Source organism: Dermacentor variabilis, chromosome 7, assembly GCF_050947875.1.
Source record: "Dermacentor variabilis isolate Ectoservices chromosome 7, ASM5094787v1, whole genome shotgun sequence".
Lineage (NCBI taxonomy): Eukaryota > Metazoa > Arthropoda > Arachnida > Ixodida > Ixodidae > Dermacentor > Dermacentor variabilis.
The window spans coordinates 104097938-104118853 of NC_134574.1; the positions used below are offsets into that span (position 1 = coordinate 104097938).

The window sequence follows — 20916 nt, forward strand, 5'->3', positions numbered from 1 at the left end:
TGGTGACAAAAATGCTGATAATAAATGTGTTGATTGAAAATAATATACATATGGCAATGAATTTAGTTTGACCAGATTTTTTTGTTGTTTGATTAAATTGCATGCTCAAAGTTTTTCTTTCATTTTACCTTTCTTTTGTTTGCTTTCTTGGATTTCATTTTTGCTCACTAAGGTGACTATCGCTTCTGATCGCGGGCATGTAGAGCCAGTGGCCATGTGGTAATGTGGTGGAAAGGTTCACTGTGGAAGGTTCGTGGCCAATGTGAAGTCTATACACGACCCATCCCGAGTCGTGGGCACACTGACGTTTGTGTGGCATTAAATGCCGTTCTTCTCCAAGAGAAACACCACGAAGTCCTTTCCGCCTGTCTGAGACACATCTATGTTGAAATCACCCACAATTACAATGGGAGTGGAGTGTGTAGGGCTAATGCAACCAAAGTTGCATACGCTTGGCGTTTTCGGCACGATTCTCATCCGTATTACGCGCCGCCTGCCGTTCTCGCTTCTGTTCCCGACGGTATTCTTCGTAGGCGTGCTGTTCTTCCATAGTCATCACCCCATGCTGTCTAGCCATTGTACGGGTGGAATAGAACTGAGATAAGGTTACGTGGTTTGCCTATAGAGCTCTTTGTGTCAAACCATAACCCATACTAAGCAGCGTCTATTCCGGTTTTACTTTTTGATTACGATATTATTTATCACAACACGTTTTGACACTTCTCGCGATCAAACGCAGCTGGAGTACACCGGCCGATGAGTGTTTGCCTTATGCTCTAGCTATTTTAGCTCTGGGGTGGCCACCATCTTTTTTGCTTAAGCACACAAACCGCCAGAGCGTAGCGCATAAAATCTACGCTGTGAAAACCGAGCGCATGTGCTCTGAGCGCGCGATATTCTCTGAATAAAGCGCGCCTTAAGAGAGCTGAAAGCAGCTAATAGAGCAGCGCACACCATAAGCTTTCTTAATTAACTTTATGAGGCAGTAGAAGCCTGCGATGTATCCACACAATGGGGCGCCGGCGCCCAATAGATCGCTAGAGATCAGGGTGCATTGTGTTGCATGATCACTGGCGCTGTTGCAAATATCAGAACGCTCTAGCGGTAAACTTAGACTTGAATAGACAAATGCGTTGGGTGTTCTTTCAGGTACATCAAGCATGACCAGTTGACGATAAATATAATGCAAAGCCTCCAAGGGCTTCGAAAGCATAATATCAAGCATTATGGTATTCTGAACATTTACGGCAATGTCCAAGATGTCTCGAAGTATTCAGCGGATTTCGGGGTTATAACCAAGGTAAAGTGGTGCACATCATATGGTTTCAGGGCGCTTCCATGTTGCAAGAATAGGCGTTAAGATGCTTTTTTCGCTGCCGGAAGCTGTGATGCAGTAATCGAGTTTGCTTCGTAGAAATTCCCTACTCACGCATTTTATGTTTAGTAAGTATCAAGAAATGTACAATCGAAACAGCGTTATAACGAAGGCGCCTATGCGCTAAACATACTCTGATATATGAGGTAATTTATTCTACTCAAATTTCTTTACAAGTAACCCAACCGAACTACTGTCGGATGTTCTAAATAGGTGCTTCTTTTCGATGCAGTTAGCTGCCAAGAATAGGTGCGTCTTTCTTTCTTATTCTTTTGAAAGAACTAACTACAGAGCATTTTTGAACTATACATTAACGATGTTCTCGATAAGACAAAGGGTGTATTCTGCTCCAGTCCGTTTCCACAAATGTGTCAGCCCAGTATAGGCGCAGTGCATCTACTGGGAAAGAACGCGTCGTGGAGCGTCGTGGAAGTTGGTAGCTCATCTGGCAGCTGGGGCTTCTAGTTTGATTTATTCAATGCCCATTTGGTTATGAGACACACATGTTACTCCAGCATGGGACCGTAAACTTCAAGTGCTTGCTGTATTCTGTGATCGATGATAGGCAGCGCGCAGGTGAAACCACACAGAAAAAAAAAACGAGATGGTACAAATTGTTCACTTCCATCAAAGCTTACTAGCAGGTGTCGCATATATACGTACGCGAAGAGGCATGTGCGCATCGAGAAACCTCAAGGCTACGGGTGACCAATAAAACGGGCGATCATGTCACAAAAAATTGTTTTAAAATATTCCAAGGCTACCGCTAATAATTTCGCAGGTGCTCTTTTTTTACCTCGATCTGACCATGTCACTTCTGTACTTTGTATTGTGACAGGACTTCATGTTCATTTGATTTTTTTCTGTAGCCCTTCTGTACGAGTGCGCGCCCTATGGTGTATGCGTATACATGTTTCGCCTATATTTAAGTTTGCTTGGCCGTCAGCGCTTAGTGTATTCCTCATTTTCGTGTGTCTTTTCTCACACGTGTTGTGTACAGTTCATCTATTTCCCGTGTATAATGCGCAATGCATATTATGCATTTCATAGTGACACGGTTATTACGGCAAGTAAAACTACAGAAAGTAAGTTTCAAAAATAATATCTGCTCCAGAATTGTCAGTAGCACTCATAGAGCTGCTTGAACAAGTGCCACGTCTCTGATCGATCTTTCACATTCCCTGTAGGGGGTTTCTCTTATTTCAACTGAAAATTCTGCCCTCCTCGTGCTACAATGCGGGCGCACTTACATATGATCAGCCATGTTGTTGGAAGTTATGGTCAGGCAACATTTCCCACCTACATCTTTGCCTGTTCCCAAATACTCAAAAGTAAGCTCGAAAGATTGTTGCTGAAACATATGCCGAAGCGTCAGTAAGAATGTATTTTATTAAATACGATGGTTTCTCTCGTTGTATCCTAAAAACAGTTTAGTAAGATGGGCACCTGCACTTTTTACTTTTGCATTTGCAGGCACATCCCGTGTAAACTGTTAGCTTGAACGACGTCCGCTTAATGTCAGCTACAGGCAAGATTTAAAGTACGCCATACTACCAGTCTCCGGAAAATATGATGTGCTGTTGCAGCCCCGTAAAGGGCTATTTTCCATAACATTCTGAATGAAGTGCACCAGTCGAAATGTATGCAGGCTGCGGCTGTTATGTACACTGGAAAAATAATGGGCCCCACTTAACACCAAAAGAAATATTGTAATGATCAGAACGCCCGTGCTCGTCAGTCGGCTTATCTGCAACAATCGTTTCATATCATAGAAATGTCTTAGCATTAGAACTGCGAAAGTACAGTGAAGTGTGTAGAAATCAGCTCAGGCGTGAAACATACGTGGCCATCGGTTGCACATCACTCCTCTAAAGGAGAGGACGTATTTCGAGTGAGCTCCTGGATAAATCTTTTGCAATGATGTTAACCCGGTCTAAATCCTACGTCCGGGAGCTGGAAGAGGTGGGACGTAATGCTCGTTTATCTCGCATTTATTGCTACATTGCCACACATTGGTTAGCCTAGAGAGCCTCATCGACAAAAGAATGCATCTATACAATTGCTGCAGCAACCATCCATACAGTAATTACCGAACAAAATTTACTACCTATTATTCAGCTAGAACGCACAAAAGTCAGTGCACAATAAATAAAATGTGGCTAGAAAACTTTCTTTATAACGGCTGTTTCGAGTAATAGTTTTACAAAATGTGCTTTTAATTGCTCGTCTATTCCGGCTAGTTCTCTGGGGACTGCACTTTACTAAATTGCAGCGATATGTTAACCTATACAACTCCTCATAGAGAGAAAGTATAGAGAATGTTTATTACTTGGACGCATCTTATACTTCAGTTAGGGTTCTTATAAAGGAACATGACTGTTTGTTCGTCGTTAGGTATGTTAGTAATCCAAACTGTTTAAAACGTGAAATACTCAACAGGTCATAATAGCTAGAGCGAGTCACGTAATAGATACGAATCATCAGCAATAATGTTTAAACCACAATAGGCTTCGTAGAAGGAAATCACAAGAAATGATAAAGTGATTCTTGTAGGAGATTGTCCTTAGCAGCACTTCTCGTTGACATGGTTTCTGTAAATTTTTGAACACTGCGTTGCGCTTAATGTAGTATTCTATTCCAATGTCTCCCTCAATATAAGTGTCCAGCGTGAGATTTATACGATGGTTCGTCGACTAGTCTGGTCGGGAGAAGGCATGTTAAACTGTGAACGAGCAGCGAATGAGAACAATAACGAGAACTGAGGCACTAAAATTCTCTGTAAACAAGGCCTCTTTATGGAAGCCAAAACGTAGTAAATCTTTATACCATATCCATTTTCATGAGCGTTTTCACTGTTAATTAGTTCAACAGGCCTTACATTGAGTTTCGGCACAAACCCATTACGCTGCAAATTTCGGTCCACTGCTCAATGACTGCCATTTTTTCTGTCACCTCCAGCCCTTAATAATGACTATATTTGCTCATATCATTATTTACGCTTTATCAAATACACGCCAATCATGTGCTTTTTTTTCTTTTACAGATATTTAAGTCGCTCATCGGAGACACGAACTGGGGAGTATCGTCGCACATTATCCTCGGTTTCGGAATAGACCGATATGACGCCCCCAACGCTCATTATTTTCTTCAACATTATGCGGAGCAGAACACTGCGTAAGCATCGTACGGCGTTGTTCTCAGTATTGAATTCTCGTAATCATCTATGCCCCAGAGAATGAGGGGAAAAAATTCTCCGTGCCAACGCGTGTACGAAAAAAAAAAGAAAGAATGCTTTGAAGCCACTCGATTTCGAACTCAGGCATTCCATTTTACCAATCGCTGTCCGCATTTTCGCTGGCTTTGTCAAAGCTCGGTGTATAAATACCGACACTTTCGGAGCGCTCGCGTCAATTTGAATATTAAGCACTTGAAAACAATAAGGGTGATTCATTTTGGCGCGCCTTGCGTTCATTCTTTCAGCTGTGTGTGCAGTGCTCCCGGACCACGAGAGATGCGTGCATATCTCCGTGAGACTGCGTTTGGCAGGAAAATATCTTATTCACAACTTCGAAAGAAATAAGTGTAACAGAAGCGCACGACGATTACTGTTTGGCGACGAGATGCGCCCCGAACGGTGTAAACTTTTATAAAAGTAAAGAACAGCTCTTCGAGCGGTCAACGTATTTCCACTAATCTCTGACAGGAAGCCCCCGCGTTCTGAGTTCATCGAAGCTGTAGCGAGAAAAGACGGCTGTGGCACATATGGCCTTCGTCACAAAGTATATTCAACTTCGAAACGGCGCTGTTTTGATGCCGCTATTTTTGTATGACAAGCACACCGTGCGAAAAAGGAAAACAAGATCATTTCATGGATTGAGCCGAGAAAACAAGTCACTTAACGACAAATGTGGGCAAGAACTACAAAATTTGTTTGGCATTGTTCGGGCATATTTTAGGTCCCATATGGGCTATAAATGTATTTTTAGTTGTACGGAAGATGAACCAGTGCTATGAAGTTCGTGGGATGTTCTGGCCATATTAATAGGCAGCTTCGTTGCTTCTAAAAAGTAATTTTCATTGTAATTTAGAAACTACAATAATGGTGTAGGCCTAATTGGATCAGTCTTTTCTGATAGCCTTGCGAGTGCGTCGCCAGCACATAAAAATGATGTATTTATGCCCATATATGAAAATAAAAGTGACAAGAGTTGCTGCGATGACAAGGGGGACGTAATTATCCGAACAAGAAATGCAACCATACATATAGCTTGCAGTGTCATCGCCTGAGTGCTTCGTTGAGCTGATTTGTGTCAACCTCATGATAGTCATACGTTCATTCAGGCTTCTTAGCGAAGAATTCGTCTTCTTACAGTCCCTAACGTAAAAGACCTACCTATGCGCAAAACGGGAAAACTCTGGTTCATGTACATGTAGAAGCGGTACAAGCACTTAAGTAACCGTGAGGAGTGCTTAAAGACGTGAAAATAACAGGTTTTCCGATGAAGTCACTATAGTTAATATTGCTGCTTGACGGTCTGCTCGGTGAATGCTGAAATAGCCAATCATCGTGAGCGAAGCCATGTGCTTCTCCATGCGTGCAAATATGCAGTAAGAAGTAATCAGTAAGATGTAAGTAAGGTGTAATTTCATCAATAACTGCATTTATTGACGAAATGGGATAACGTACGACCCCTTAAATTCTGCATGAAACTTCTGAGAACGCCAAAGGAATATCACGATATGCTGCACCAGTTATGTGAACACAGCGCCTTATCAAAATAGTATATGTAAAAGTGGTACAAGCGCTTGCGTAACGGTCAGGACTGCGTTAAATACGTGAACATACCATGTTCGCTGATGAAGTCATGCACCGGTGAAAAAAGATTTCAGTAATTTCTCAAGTCATGAGACAGTATATTGCCTACCGGCGGTTGGAATATTGGTGGAGGCCACAGGAGTACCGGATGGGGTGGCATACACAATTATAGACAAAACTTGGGTTAGTATAAACTTCGTGCACAGTTGGTGGCTCGCGACTTCACTCGTGATGAGAAGTAAGGAAGGATGGAGGAGTGCGGGGACTTTAACGGCAAGGTGAATAGTGAAACCACCTTTTCTGAGCGGATCGTCGCGAGCGATGAGTCGTGTAGTGTGTAGTAAGACCCAGACTCAAAGAGGCGAAGCGTGGGCTGCCGCCGGTCCAAGGTAACCGCAATCCAAGAAAATTTTGGGGAGAGATGTGGCGCATAAGGGCGATGCTGATTACCTTCTCTGATGCTGAAAGAACTATTCCTGGACAGCACCACGTAGGTGAAGATCTTGGATCGCCTTCTGAACAGGATCAGATTTGTGTGCACCCAGAATGCTGCGAATCCCCTGCCCCCCTATTTTTATCAGATGTGGCCTCTGTCAATTATTTTCTATGACTTCCCTTAGAGAAACACTTATAAGGACAGCGTTTCTTGAATATTACCGCCTAACTCAATGCGAAGAATGAACTCAGTCGCAGAGAACACGCAGTCTTCGCCTAATGTACGCTAGACTTCTACGTGCGCTCTCTAAATTGCATATCCATGGTATGCGAACGTGTTTGAGGGGGATCGGCTGAAATACTGAATATATGTACAGGCTTTGCTGCAAGGAAACCAGGAAGCCTACCATTCACCGTACTTATGGATCCCATGTTGTATACCGCTTGTCCCAGCTAACGCTGGTTGAGATGTTCAGGAAAAAAGATATTTAATAATGATTGTTAAAATTACAATTAAAGTGGTGAATTTTCTGAGCTGTGACGGCCGAACAACGTAGGTCTTAAGACCGCATCCGGTATGGTGTTCTTTTAATTGTTTTTGTATAGATTTATGAAGGTTTGGTGGAACCCCCCTTATCACAGCAGCAATGCATCGTCACCCTGAATCAGGCATATTAGGCACAGAAAAAATTCTATCTATCTATCTATCTATCTATCTATCTATCTATCTATCTATCTATCTATCTATCTATCTATCTATCTATCTATCTATCTATCTATCTATCTATCTATCTATCTATCTATCTATCTATCTGTCTGTCTGTCTGTCTGTCTGTCTGTCTGTCTGTCTGTCTGTCTGTCTGTCTGTCTGTCTGTCTGTCTGTCTGTCTGTCTGTCTGTCTGTCTATCTATCTATCTATCTATCTATCTATCTATCTATCTATCTATCTATATATCTATATATCTGTCTGTCTATCTATCTATCTATCTATCTATCTATCTATCTATCTATCTATCTATCTATCTATCTATCTATCTATCTATCTATATATCTATATATCTATATATCTATCTATCTATCTATCTATCTATCTATCTATCTATCTATCTATCTATCTATCTATCTATCTATCTATCTATCTATCTATCTATCTATCTATCTATTATAAGACCGAGACCGACCAAGCTGTCAAACGCTGTTTATAAAAAAAAGCGAACGCCCCAGCTCATGCGCGAAGCAGTAGAACAGGGAAGATAATGAGCGCTATGTACAAATGAAAACGACAAACTATGTTAATAGTGCTTAGAATATATATATATATATATATATATATATATATATATATATATATATATATATATATATATATATATATATATATATATATATATATATATATATATATATATATATATATTTCTGCGAGGTTTTGCTAAAAAAAGCGCGTTTCTCAAGGTTAAGGGTACGCCCTAAATCCAGTGTTCTTTGGTTACATGTCTAATTTCCAATTGGTGTATTCGCACTGAAGTTAGCGCCAGTCGGCAAAAACAAGCACTAGAAGTGCGAAAAAACATTTGTGCATCTTCACGCTGAATCAGGCATATTAGGTACAGAAAAAATTATATATTAATATATATAATAACTTTGTGTAACTGTAATAACTGTAATTTGTGTAATAACTGTATATATATATATATATATATATATATATATATATATATATTCGCACTGAAGTTAGCGCAAGACGGCAAAAACAGGCACTACAAGTGCGAAAAACAGCGCTCCTGTGGAATAAAAGTGCCTGAACAAAAAGAAGTGTCGGCAAGTTCGTGTCGATGGCGATATGCGCGCTGCAGGATTTAACATATCACTAGTGGCCACAACCGTGTGCCACTTGCCAACGCTACCTCGTGATCGGCTACAGGAATTTTATTTCGTCTATCGCAAAATGAATACCACCGTGGAGTTTAATAGGGCCAGGCTCTGCTCGAAGTGGAAGGCGCAAAGGCAATCCCGAGAACACCTTGGCAGTGAGCATACCAGCCTTCTGTGCCCTCACCCCCCTCCCTGGGGTCTATAGAGGATGAGCGATTAGTTTTTCACGGAGGCAGAAAGACCACCTAAGGCACGCACTCATAGCACGCTGCCATGCTTTACAGGAACGACGTGACCATCGTGGTTTTCCTCACGTGCATATTGACAATGCCGGATCCGTTCACGTGCAAAGCCCTGCCCACTAATGCGTGGAAATCTCCGGATAAAGCTACTTCAGAGTTGGTGAGTGCGCCGTGGTAGTGTTCAAGCGAATCAGCACCAGCGCAGTCAACGTTCGGGCAAACTGAGACGTTTTTCTTTCCGGATAGCGCTTAGGGTTATATACGAAGAAAAGCCATTTATGGTCAGTATTTTTTGCCACAGTGACAATCAGGAGATGAATAGACCTTGTTTCTTGCAATGAAGTTCAAAAGATGCAGAAACTTCGGTATAAAAAAAGTAGTACAATTTAAAGCATACATTTCTCCAATTATGAAGTGTGCCTCCGCTGTATGGTATCTGTTTTGAGATGTGTCTGATGATAAATTTAAAAAAAAGATATATGTCGTCACAAGGCTTGCCCCAGGAAAAAGCAGCCATTTCTGAGCTCAAGTAGAATTGGTTGGGTCACTTTGAACGAAGAATAAAACTGTATCTCAACCTATCTAAAATAATTTCCAATGTGAGACGGGAATCCTTCGCAACACGTTATTTAAACTCGCCATCTTCTGGAAGCCATTGACACATATTCATTCAGAATTTCGAAGGGTGGATTTTCTTCACTATTTCTTTTTCTTCTCCGAAAACTACTGGAGCGGGGAATTTGCCGTAGTGCTGCGTCGGGTGAGGCCGCATGAATGGGAACCTCAGTGGGTTTGGGAACCTCAAAAGACAGGTTTAACTTCTTGGTGTGGAAGTTGTGCCTAGGTCCGCAATTGTCGTGTTTGTTTGGCGGACACGCCATACCGGTGGGGCATTGGAGAGCTTTGTGTGTCCCGTATTATGGTGTACGCATGTAGATTGGGACAATCTCCAGGTTAGCGGAGATGTAAACGTGAGCGTGCCGATTGCTTGCGTCACCTGGTGTGAGAGTTCAACCACACAAAAAAAAAGGGAACTGGTATTGCAGTAACTGAAACTGTTCTACGCCGCTGCTAGTGAAGAATAACGTATTGAAAGACAGCGTGTTCACGATTAGGCAGCTACTGAAAATTTACGCCAGCAGTGAAACAAAATCCACTTGGGTACCTCGGTATTAGCTGTCTTCGTCTGGTGGAGCTTAGCGTCTCCAGGTGGCGCCAGCAAACCACCTGCTCAGATTTACGCCTCCGCTCACGGGGTCATCCATCCAACCCGCCTGTGTATGCCAGATTACCGGCCGCGCAAGAACTCTATCACCAGTATAAAGCACGCACTTGTCCTTTAATTCGTGGCTCAGTACGGGAAGTAGCAGGACAACTCTTTGATACTCCCATGTCCGTCAGCTCTTTATAGCCTTTTCGACCTGGTGCTATCTGCCGGGCTTCGGCTTTGTTGGCAATAACGCTTACCGCACCTTCACGACTTCAACACGTGTTCACAATCCGGTGTGTAGCAGGAAATTAATCTTCTGTCTCAATACGTGAACGTTCTTTTTTAAAGAAAGCAACCTGGCACCTTAATAATTTTTTTACATTGAATTCGTTGATATGGACCATGTTACAAGCTTTTCTATTGTTGCTTGAAGCCCCAAGCCTTATAGCGTACCACCACATGATCGGAAAGAAGATATTCAATTTCCGAGTATCTTGTGAACGAGCCCAGTAAAGTTAGAGAAAGTCGTGTTGTTCCTATATAACACTATAGGCTGGAGATTAAAAAAAGCAGGCTAAGTTCCAAAGCTGCAGGGATGGTGAGGTCTTTTTTTTTTCTTGTCGATTCCATGATCCGGGAACTTCTGTTGGTGACTGCACGTACAGTGGCCAGTTTTCTCAAAGACCTATTACCCCAGGACAGTTCCTAAGGACAAATGACAACCAATCCAGACGCTGGACATACAACTAGAGAAGGCGGCGGGTGAATGTTTTGTGAACGAAAGGCATTGTGAATTTGGCCTCGGATTCTAAATCGCAACGCTTTTCGTTCGTGAGTAATGTTTGTGACTGACCGGCCTGGTAATATGTCCGAAATAGCGATTGGCCGATAGGACATGCTAAAAGAGTTCTAGTGCATGAACTTTTCTAATACAGGCACACGATCGCAGGCAGTATAGGTACCAGGATAAAACTCTGGAAACGAGTTTTTGGTCCCCTTATAACTTTTCTTATCAGCTGCAGCAGAGTGCAATGCCTTTTACAGTTGAGAAGTGGGTAACAGATGGTAATGGATAGAAAATAAGAGAAAATGTAGAGCGTAGACTCTGGCGAAATCTGTGCCTAACCGAGTTTTCAAGCAAACTGTAATTCAGGACATTGCATTATTCCTCTGCCACAATAAACTATTTTTTCATCACTCATTGAAAATTTAGCCCCATCACGCAAAAAGCTCAAGACTATTAAAAATGTAGGCTATGATAAGCTGAAAGAAGTGTGCCATAAAAGTGGTGGTGTTATGTGGTACCAACTCAGATACCGCAGTGCGGGTTCATGAGAGACTGTTTTTGGTGCCAAAGTCAATGCTGTCCAACTCTCGACTTGTATGAGACTATAGGCACATTTTATTTTGTTTTTTGCATGACTTAGATGATTTATTTTAACTGTATAACAAGGACAACCTGCACCAAGGCCTCTATTACATTGAGGAAAGTACACATCGGTTCCTCGATGCATGCGTCGTTTTGCCTTGAAACATCTCACAGACAAGAGAGTGAGAGCAATGCTTTTACCGCTTTCATGCTGCCTCCACAGTAATATTACAGCATCAAAAGACACATTTTCACGACAAGTTTCAGTTGCAGCGCACAACATGAAAGTTAGCCTGATTCATTTTTCGTTCGTATTCTTTTACAACAGTTTTTTTAGGCTGTTGAAAGGAGTATAGACCAATAATACTTATACGTGTGCCTCAATTTCAGGGAGATCTTCGCGTACTTATTGTTTTATCTTTTTTTGTGTTTGTTTTTCTTCGCATGGAGACTCTCGTATTTTTCAGAAAACATTCATCAATTCAATGCATTCCTTTCCGCAGGTCGAGTTTCTGCCTCTAAAAGGTTCCGCGTTCACAACGAATGCAAGTATAGTGGCGTTTGCATTCCAGATGGGCGTGCTGAACTACAATATGAGCAAAACCTATCTAACGCCGACTGATGCAGTCTATAATAAATGCGGCGGCTTTACCATGTCAAGTGTATCACAGGTGGGAATATTTCTGATCGGAAGTAGAAAACTATAATGGGGCCCAATGAGGCGCACAGCCAAGTTTCCGCTATGCACATTTGTCAAAGCGCTGTGAAGGAACGTTTAACTACTTCGAATCTTGAAGCAAAGAGCCTTTTTTTTTTACTGTCTCTCCCGCTTGCATGGCGGTCGTAGTTTGTTTCTGTTTGGGCTGATGCACAGACGCAGACAAAAACGGTGCGTGCCCTCGCCCAAACAAAGCAACACGTTTATTTATTTAGTCCATACTGTTACCGCCCGCGGACGACCATCTTGCACAGCTTGCACAATCTGGTGGTCTGTACTGCTCTAGAAACAACATCCGCATTTACCAAGGGCGCCAGTACAGACGACCGTCGGATGCTGGTAAACAACCTGCGAGCCTGTGTTGGGGGTCGTAATATAAACTGCAAGTAAAACACGGCTCTGTTTGAGGGTTGTAGCGATCCAGCAACGTCCACCAAATAGCGGATCGTTTGGGATATGCCCTCCCTATTTAAAAGCGAAGCCTTTGTTGTTTGCGAACATCGCCGGGTATTTGTGACCGTGGGAGCTGCATGGCTGCGCAGTGAGTAAATAGAAGAGTTGACTGTTGGGCTAGTTGGTCGTCCATATTTGAAGAGGTAGCTTAGCGCAAATAAACCCACGGACACAAGGAAGACAGACAAGGACAAGCGCTACTCACAACTGTTTAATGGAAGGAAGGATGGTGCATAAATATATATATCCTCTTGTCACACATGCGCCTACCAAGCAGAAGTGAAGCCGGTACATGCACATCAAAGGCGGTCGCGCATGAAGTTAAATTCGGCATCCAGTAAAGTGATGGAAGGCTCACTCACACACCTATCTCTATTCGTCTTGATAAAGAAGGCCTCAAGAGCGAGCCTGGAAGACGCGTTGCCGCTCCTGCCAAGAATAGTTGTCGCAGAAAATCGAGCGTCGCAACCACACGCGGTAACATGAGCCACCAAATGTGCGCCCTTATCCTCTTTTTTCTTTAGTTTTTGCGCATGTTCCCTTAAACGGTCATTCACACAACGCTCAGTTTGACCAATGTAGAGCTGCCCACAAGGGTGCAAGGGTATTGCATAAACAACCCCTCTGGAGCACTCAACAAAGGGCTTCTCATGCCTCGTGCGGCAGCCCCGCCTGCTCTTACAGCAAACTCGAGAACACAGCTTCGAAAGCTTGTTGGGCGCAGAGAAAACCAGAGGAATACCATGACGGTTAGCAACCTTTTTAAGGTTGTGTGACACCTTGTGTACATAGGGAATAACCTCTGGTCTTACCTTCTGTCGTTCGACTTCTGCGCTCGCCCTTCGTGCTCCAAGCTTTACTTTTTGCAGAAGAGACTCTACTATAGCATTGACGACCGTCAAAGGGAAACCAGCTGCCAAGAGGCGTCCAACTTGGTTCGTAAAACTAGACCGCATTTGGTGTGCGCACGATTTCCGCATAGCCGATTCCAAGCAAAGACTACCAACTGCTCGCTTCACCACTTTAGGTCTTTAGAGCTGGTTTTTAATGGGGGGCAGGTTTTAAAAGTTTTTAGGTATGTTGATGATTTTTTAGTGCTTTTAAACAATAAGGGTGACTTTACATCCCCTGCTTTTATTTTAGAAGCTTTTAACAACCAAGGCCAAGGGCTTGTTTTTACCCATGAACTTCCTGACGACACAGGCCTGCAGTTCTTAGATTTAAAATTGTCTTTTGAAGTTGGCCACGTCTGCTGGTCCTATCAACCGCGAGCCATGAAGCAATTGCTGCCGTACGATTCCGCACACTCTAAAGTGGTGAAGCGAGCAGTTGGTAGTCTTTGCTTGGAATCGGCTTTGCGGAAATCGTGCGCACACCAAATGCGGTCTAGTTTTACGAACCAAGTTGGACGCCTCTTGGCAGCTGGTTTCCCTTTGACGGTCGTCAATGCTATAGTAGAGTCTCTTCTGCAAAAAGTAAAGCTTGGAGCACGAAGGGCGATCGCAGAAGTCGAACGACAGAAGGTAAGACCAGAGGTTATTCCCTATGTACACAAGGTGTCACACAACCTTAAAAAGGTTGCTAACCGTCATGGTATTCCTCTGGTTTTCTCTGAGCCCAACAAGCTTTCGAAGCTGTGTTCTCGAGTTTGCTGTAAGAGCAGGCGGGGCTGCCGCACGAGGCATGAGAAGCCCTTTGTTGAGTGCTCCAGAGGGGTTGTTTATGCAATACCCTTGCACCCTTGTGGGCAGCTCTACATTGGTCAAACTGAGCGTTGTGTGAATGACCGTTTAAGGGAACATGCGCAAAAACTAAAGAAAAAGGAGGATAAGGGCGCACATTTGGTGGCTCATGTTACCGCGTGTGGTTGCGACGCTCGATTTTCTGCGACAACTATTCTTGGCAGGAGCGGCAACGCGTCTTCCAGGCTCGCTCTTGAGGCCTTCTTTATCAAGACGAATAGAGATAGATGTGTGAGTGAGCCTTCCATCACTTTACTGGATGCCGAATTTAACTTCATGCGCGACCGCCTTTGATGTGCATGTACCGGCTTCACTTCTGCTTGGTAGGCGCATGCGTGACAAGAGGATGTATATATTTATGCACCATCCTTCCTTCCATTAAACAGTTGTGAGTAGCGCTTGTCCTTGTCTGTCTTCCTTGTGTCCGTGGGTTTATTTGCGCTAAGCTACCTCTTCAAATATGTGAGTAAATAGGCCAACCAATCACAACGGAGGAGGTGTGTGTCACCACCGATGGGTTCGTTGCTTCACCACCGGACGGCTCTGGTCTCCGAACATCCGCGGCCAAGTGCTGATACTAAGGGTTTCGGGAATGATGTCGAAATTGCCCTATTGGGTGACACGAATGCGAAACGTGCAGGATATAGACGGCTATACCGACAACAAAGGGAAGTCAATGACAGATCATTGTGAGCAACACAACCTTGTTGTGAACACAGGGGCTAAGTGTGATGAGAAGACGACGCGGGAAGTAGGAAACCAGCAGTCGTCCAGTGATTACTGACTAATGAGAGAAGGAGTTCACGATAATTGAAGAGAAATGGTCATTGACGACGAAGGGTATAGCAGCATAGGGAGTGACTATAAAGGCATTATTTTGAAAATGGGATATGCAGTTGGCGAAGAGTGCAAGCAGTGCAAAATGTCCAGTCTTAATTTGAATACTGAACAAATTTATTTATTTATTTATTTACTTATTTATTTATTTATTTATTTATTTAGCATACTTCCAAGGTCCGAGGCATTAAATGAAGGAGTGGTGAATAAAATATTTGCACAGTAAAACGGAGCAAAATATGCAGGTAAAGAAAAACAAGTTAAGAAACGGTTTCATGAATGGCAATGTCGGTGATGACTGCAATCGAATAACAAATATATTCTATAGAGTTGAGGAGGAACTTGGAAAATTGCCAAGCAAAGAGTGAGAATATAGTTAGCTTCCAAGTGCAATATCGACAGACATACGGAATGAGAAGCAACATATTTGTTCGAAAACAAAAGAAAAAGAAACCGAAACGCTGGGGGAACAGAGAGATACTAGAGGCGAACGCCGAAAGACAGAAAGCATCCCGAGAGCACAGGCTGGCAAAAAAGCGCAGCTGCCGCAGGATGAAGTCACCAGAAAATGGGAAATATACCGGGAGAAAAATCTATGGTTCAAATACTGGCGCAAGCAAAGACAAAAGGTGAAAGTTAACATTGGTTGCCAGAAATAAGGGACAAAATGAAGGCCGGACATAGACAATTTTGGAGCAACATATAAATATTAGGCAGGAAGTCTGTAACAAAACAAGAACATATCCTATAGACTAAGATGGAAACAAACTGTAAGGCCACGCGGCATTATGCTACATCCGAAAAATAACATGAGAATCTTTCCAAAGCAGTGACGGAGTTCTAGTTGTGGAAGAAAGGCGCATGAAAGAGAACCAGATGGAAAAGCCAGCTGGTGCTGACAAATTTCAACCTGGAAAATAGCCGAATTAGAATATTCCGAAGCGCACATCCACAGGGCAAAACGCGGTTTCCGTTAGGCTGATTAGTGAACTAGGATCAAAAAGTATGGAAGCTCTGTTGAAACAGTACAAAAAAGTCTAGAAGATAGAAGAATAGCAGGCAGTTGAAGGCAAAGTAGAATCAATTTAATCGTTGACCATTACATCCGTTAACCAATGACCATAACATCGGCAACATACAGATTAGGAATGAGGGCAATTAAGGTAAAGCAGCAAGCATGGACATAGAAGAATGGTATTTTGGGAGATCTTTAGAGTGGCTTCACAATAGGTAGGCATTTGGATGATAATTTATTTGTCCTTACTCAGTGTATTGTAATACCAAGAGTACAAAGGAGACCGTCATATGTGGCCTTTTTAGACATTACAGGAGCTTATGACAACGTATAACACAGCATTTTGTTGGGTATTCTGGAAAGGGTAGGCGCAGGCGGCTATTGTGTTGTGCGTTTAAGAGAGATTTACTTAGAAAAATAGCGTTTGCGTTGAATGGGAAGGAATGAGGAGCAAGGAGAAAGTTGATATCAGCAAGAGACTGAGGCAGGGGTGCCCTTTATCCCCACTGCTGCTTATAATGTACATGGTGAGGATAGAAAGAGCGCTAGAAAGAAGCAACATAATCTTTAATCTTTCATACAAATAGGCGGGTACAGTACTAGAGCAGCAGCTTGCAGGTTTGTTTTATGCGGACGACATTGTGTTTCTAGCAAACAAGCTAAGCGATATGCGACGTCTGTGGACAGCAAGGCGATAAGTGAGGTCTGCAGTTTAGCGTTAAACAACAGGTGTTGTAGTGTTCAATGAAAACACCAAACAGACAGTGACAATACAGGGCTAGGAAATACCTAGCGTAAAATAATATGAATGTATTGGTATATTGACAAACGGAGTAGATGGATATGTGAAACACAGGAAAACACAATAACAGTAAAGGGGAATAGGAATGCTGCCATAGTGCTCAGGGGATACAATAGGTACGAGGTGCTCCAGGGTATGTGGAAAAGTCTAATAATTCCAGGACGTAGATTTGGGAATGCGGGTGCTTTCTTCAAATAAAGAGTTGAAAGAAGACTCGATGGGAGCCTAAGGTCAATGGGACGCATCGAATGGGCGCTCACGGCAAGACTGCAAATGAAGCTGGGCAAGTTTTGAAGTAAGGGAAGCTCACAGTCAAATTAATAATGTAGAACGACTGAGGACTATGGAAGACAGAAACAGCTGCGGCATTTGATGGGTGACAGCGAAGATTTTTGCATCCCGACAGCACCGCAGTCCTTGCCTCATGGACTGCGACAATGCGTTTTCCTCTTCTCGAGCCACAGGACCTGGTCGCATCGGTGACATTGAGCGGCGACGCGGAGAATGTGAACGATGGGTAACGGCCATCGGTCGAAAGGCTGACGGTGCCAAGTATGAGTCGTAAGAGCTAAAAAATGGTCTTGGCACGTCTGTATTATGGAACGTCACAAGTGATGCGTCAGTATTCAATTGAGCGCGCCGACAAAAGCCGGCGATCGGAGCAGCGTAGACACAGGCAAATCATATTGACCGATCGTCGTACGCACGGTCCGAGCTTGTGACGGCATGTCCAGTCCAGGTGACAGGACGCGTTGGACGTGGCGTATGCTCAATCAAAGGGACTGCGGCCGGTGTGGGGGCCTAGGTACCCCGTCGGCGGGATTAAGGGCCGCGCTGCTGCGGCAGAGGATGTTCGGGGCCTAGTGACGCAGGATAACTGAGAAACCCCACTTCAGGGATCTGTTGGCGGTGGCGAGGCAAGACCTCGGCAAGTCTTTCTTAATTGCCTGGCTGAGTGAAGGCGTAAAATCTGGAGCAGGCTGTTTAATATGCTGCGGCTGAGCACTAAGGAGAGCGGGGGCGCAACTTGCTCACCCACAAACGCCTTTATCGCAGCGAGAAGCGTTGACTAGACGTAAATGGCAGCCAATCCAGCCAGACACTGTTCTTGCCAAGAAGGTCGTCGGGTCAGTGAGCGCCGCCTCCGCAGCTCTTCGTGCTTTGGCACACAGTGCTTATTTCTGCCACAGCGTGTGAATTCTTCGCGAGCAGCATGTTTAAATGTCGCGCTCTATTTCATTCATAACATTTTTTATTCGGTCTGTCTCGGACATGGTCGCGTCGACTCTCTTGCAAAAGTCTAACTTGCCTTCAGTGTACCTCGTGAATGATTCACCCAGCATATCAGCTCATTCCTGCAAACGCTGCTCTGCGCGCAGCTTGCGAACAACAGGGCGGCCAAACACATCTACGAAAGAGGTCTTAAACGCTGACCATGTCTGGAAATTCCTCTCATGGTTGTTGTACCAGAGGCTGGCCACAACCGCTAGGTAGAAAATCGCGTGGTTCAATTTTCTGCCATGCCCTCACTTACGACGACACCACATCATCCACTTGTTGTCATTCGCGCCGCTGAAAGCAGCAGGGGCCCTTGGTGGTGCGCACCGGGACACAGGACTGATTTGGGAAGAGGCGTCCGCGGAGATACGTCGTCAGGCATCGTAGACGGTAGCGTGCGGGAACGTAGTTCCAGCGAGGTCGTCTTAAAAATACCGAGTACTGGCTGTGGACTGGGAGCGGCTAACGCAGTGGTCAAGCAGAAGCAAGAGACTCAGCAGGAACGGCGCACACCGTACCCATCCCAGCGCTGATCACGTTTACGCTTCCCATCAACCGGTAATCCGCTTGCAGTTACCGGACCCGCTAATTCTCGAATAGACACTTTTAGTGTGTCCGCAATTCCGGCAAACTGGGGCGGTTTTGGCGGATTACCAGATGGCTGGGGGCGTAAACGTGAGCTGCCAGATTGGTGGCGCCAGCTTGTTACGCAAAGCTCAACCACCTAAACACAGAGCCAATTACTATATTCGTCTTTGCTGGTGTGTAAGTTTTCATCATCGGCGTAATTGTGAACACAATTATGCCACTGCCGAAATTTGCACCAGCAGATAAGCAGAATAAAGTAGGTTACTGCAATTTTAGCTCCGTGTTTGTCTGGTTGAGCTCTACACCACCAGGTGGCTTCACCGCTCCGGCCGCTCACGTTTACGCCCCTGACCATCCGGTAATCCGCCCAGACCGCCCCAGTTTGTCGGAATAGCCGACATGCTAAAAGTCTCTAATATCTCAGGTGGCGAGAGTGTTAGCGTGGACTCTGATTACACTGTGCTAGCAGTGTCGCTGTGAATCGCTCTCCCGTCGCCAACAGAGCAGGAGAAAATACTGTGTCCATGAAAATGGGCTCAATAGTGACAGACTATTTTTCCTTAAAAAGAAAGATGCCTTGTAACTTCCTGTCAGATCACTAAACAATTTAAATTGATATCAACAAAAGTAAACTTGCAAATTAAGAGAATACTTCATTATTTCCGCGATATTACAAGTGCAGTTTGGCTATTAAAACAAAGATTTCTACGAATTACAACTTTTTTCTAAGCGTTCTCAAGATGGGTATGTGTTAGTTCAGTATTGGACAATTCCATGGATGTCGAGATTACTGTTCCCGACCGCCCGTGTATATTGGCGCCTTGGATTTATAGTGTACGAGAAGTGCACACGAATTATGCCTCCATTAAAGTCGAAGTACAGACAAGAGTGGCTACAAGGAATGTAATTCTTGATGCAGACGAAGGAGGCGGCTGAATGGAAAAGAACTGCGCTCAATCATGCCGGCAACAATGGCAGAGAGCCAAGCCTTCTGGGTTCGTAGGTCCTTCATTTACTCGGAGCTGGAAAATGCAATATATATCTTTTGTTCTAACGCGCAGACCAGTGAGCCCTGTACCCACGCTATTGATGTCGCACGCAAGCTGCAAAGTATTGTCCCGACCGAGGGGTGCAGTTATTTGACATCTCCAGGCATGGAGATCGTAAAACTATTATACTCTACAACTCATTGAGAAAAAATTCATATGATGTGAACACCGCAGTGAACTTTCGTGCCTCTATTTTACCTCTAGGCATGCGAGCAACAGGACGTGGAACTGCTAAAAGAAAGGACCATGGCTGGCATCAGCAGTGTTCGGGGGACGACTTACTTCTACACCTATGAAACAGCGCATACCTTGAAATCCAAGGTGCGTTGTATTCCTGCTTTGCCGAGACGTTCGTCTGCGAAGGCGCCACACTTTCAGTATTTCACGTGAAACATATCCCTCGCTCGCATTACTGAGTGTAGCTTAATGCTGAATACGAAGTTATCCTGCAGACGAAGTGCCGCTGGATCAACTGACGAAAAACGGGAAAGAATAGCAGTGGAACATATTGCTTAGGTTATGACAGCTCAACACGGGAGGCAGTCATGGCACAATACGTGGGTAGATTTTGGTTTCTTCCTTAATTATCTTCTCGACATGTTTCATGCATATAATTCCGGAAAATTAAAAAAAAAACGAAGAACCACGCCAATATATCCACAAGCGGCGCATCGCTAGAAAGTGCAGCAGCATGCGAAGTTGGGTCCGCGAGCAGTGCATGTTGAAAAAGTCAATATCCACGAGGCGCTGCATCACCAATTGTCAAGCGAGCGCCACAATAAACAGTGGGAAAATATTGCGAAAGACATTAGGCAAGGATATACGAACTAGACTGCGGTCGAACCCTCTCTTGGAGTACGTGTTCCCTTGTTCAAGTATTTGCACTATAATTCTGTTGCCTCTGAAGTACTAATCGTGTGCTATTTATTTCCTCGCTCAGGCTGAATTGACTATGAGCAGCAAGGACAGAGAGCACAAGTTCAGTTGGTTGTTGCTCAACGTGCACCTAACCGACGTTACTAAGCGCTGCTTCACTGGAGGTCCTTTCGAACGCTTGAAGGAGTTCAGGAAGTTCTACTACGAATATAGTCAGAAGTTTGTTTCGGGATAG

At 44.0% G+C, this 20916-nt stretch overlaps 1 protein-coding gene across 1 annotated transcript; it reads left to right on the forward strand.

Annotated features, from left to right (window-relative positions):
* The first annotated feature begins 1220 nt into the window (after nt 1–1220).
* LOC142588763 (uncharacterized) lies at nt 1221–20916 on the forward strand. Its single transcript, XM_075700582.1, has 5 exons — nt 1221–1300; nt 4419–4549; nt 8787–8904; nt 20010–20126; nt 20746–20916. The coding sequence occupies exons 3-5, from the start codon at nt 8830–8832 to the stop codon at nt 20914–20916; spliced, it is 363 nt and encodes a 120-aa protein (XP_075556697.1). The 5' UTR covers nt 1221–1300; nt 4419–4549; nt 8787–8829.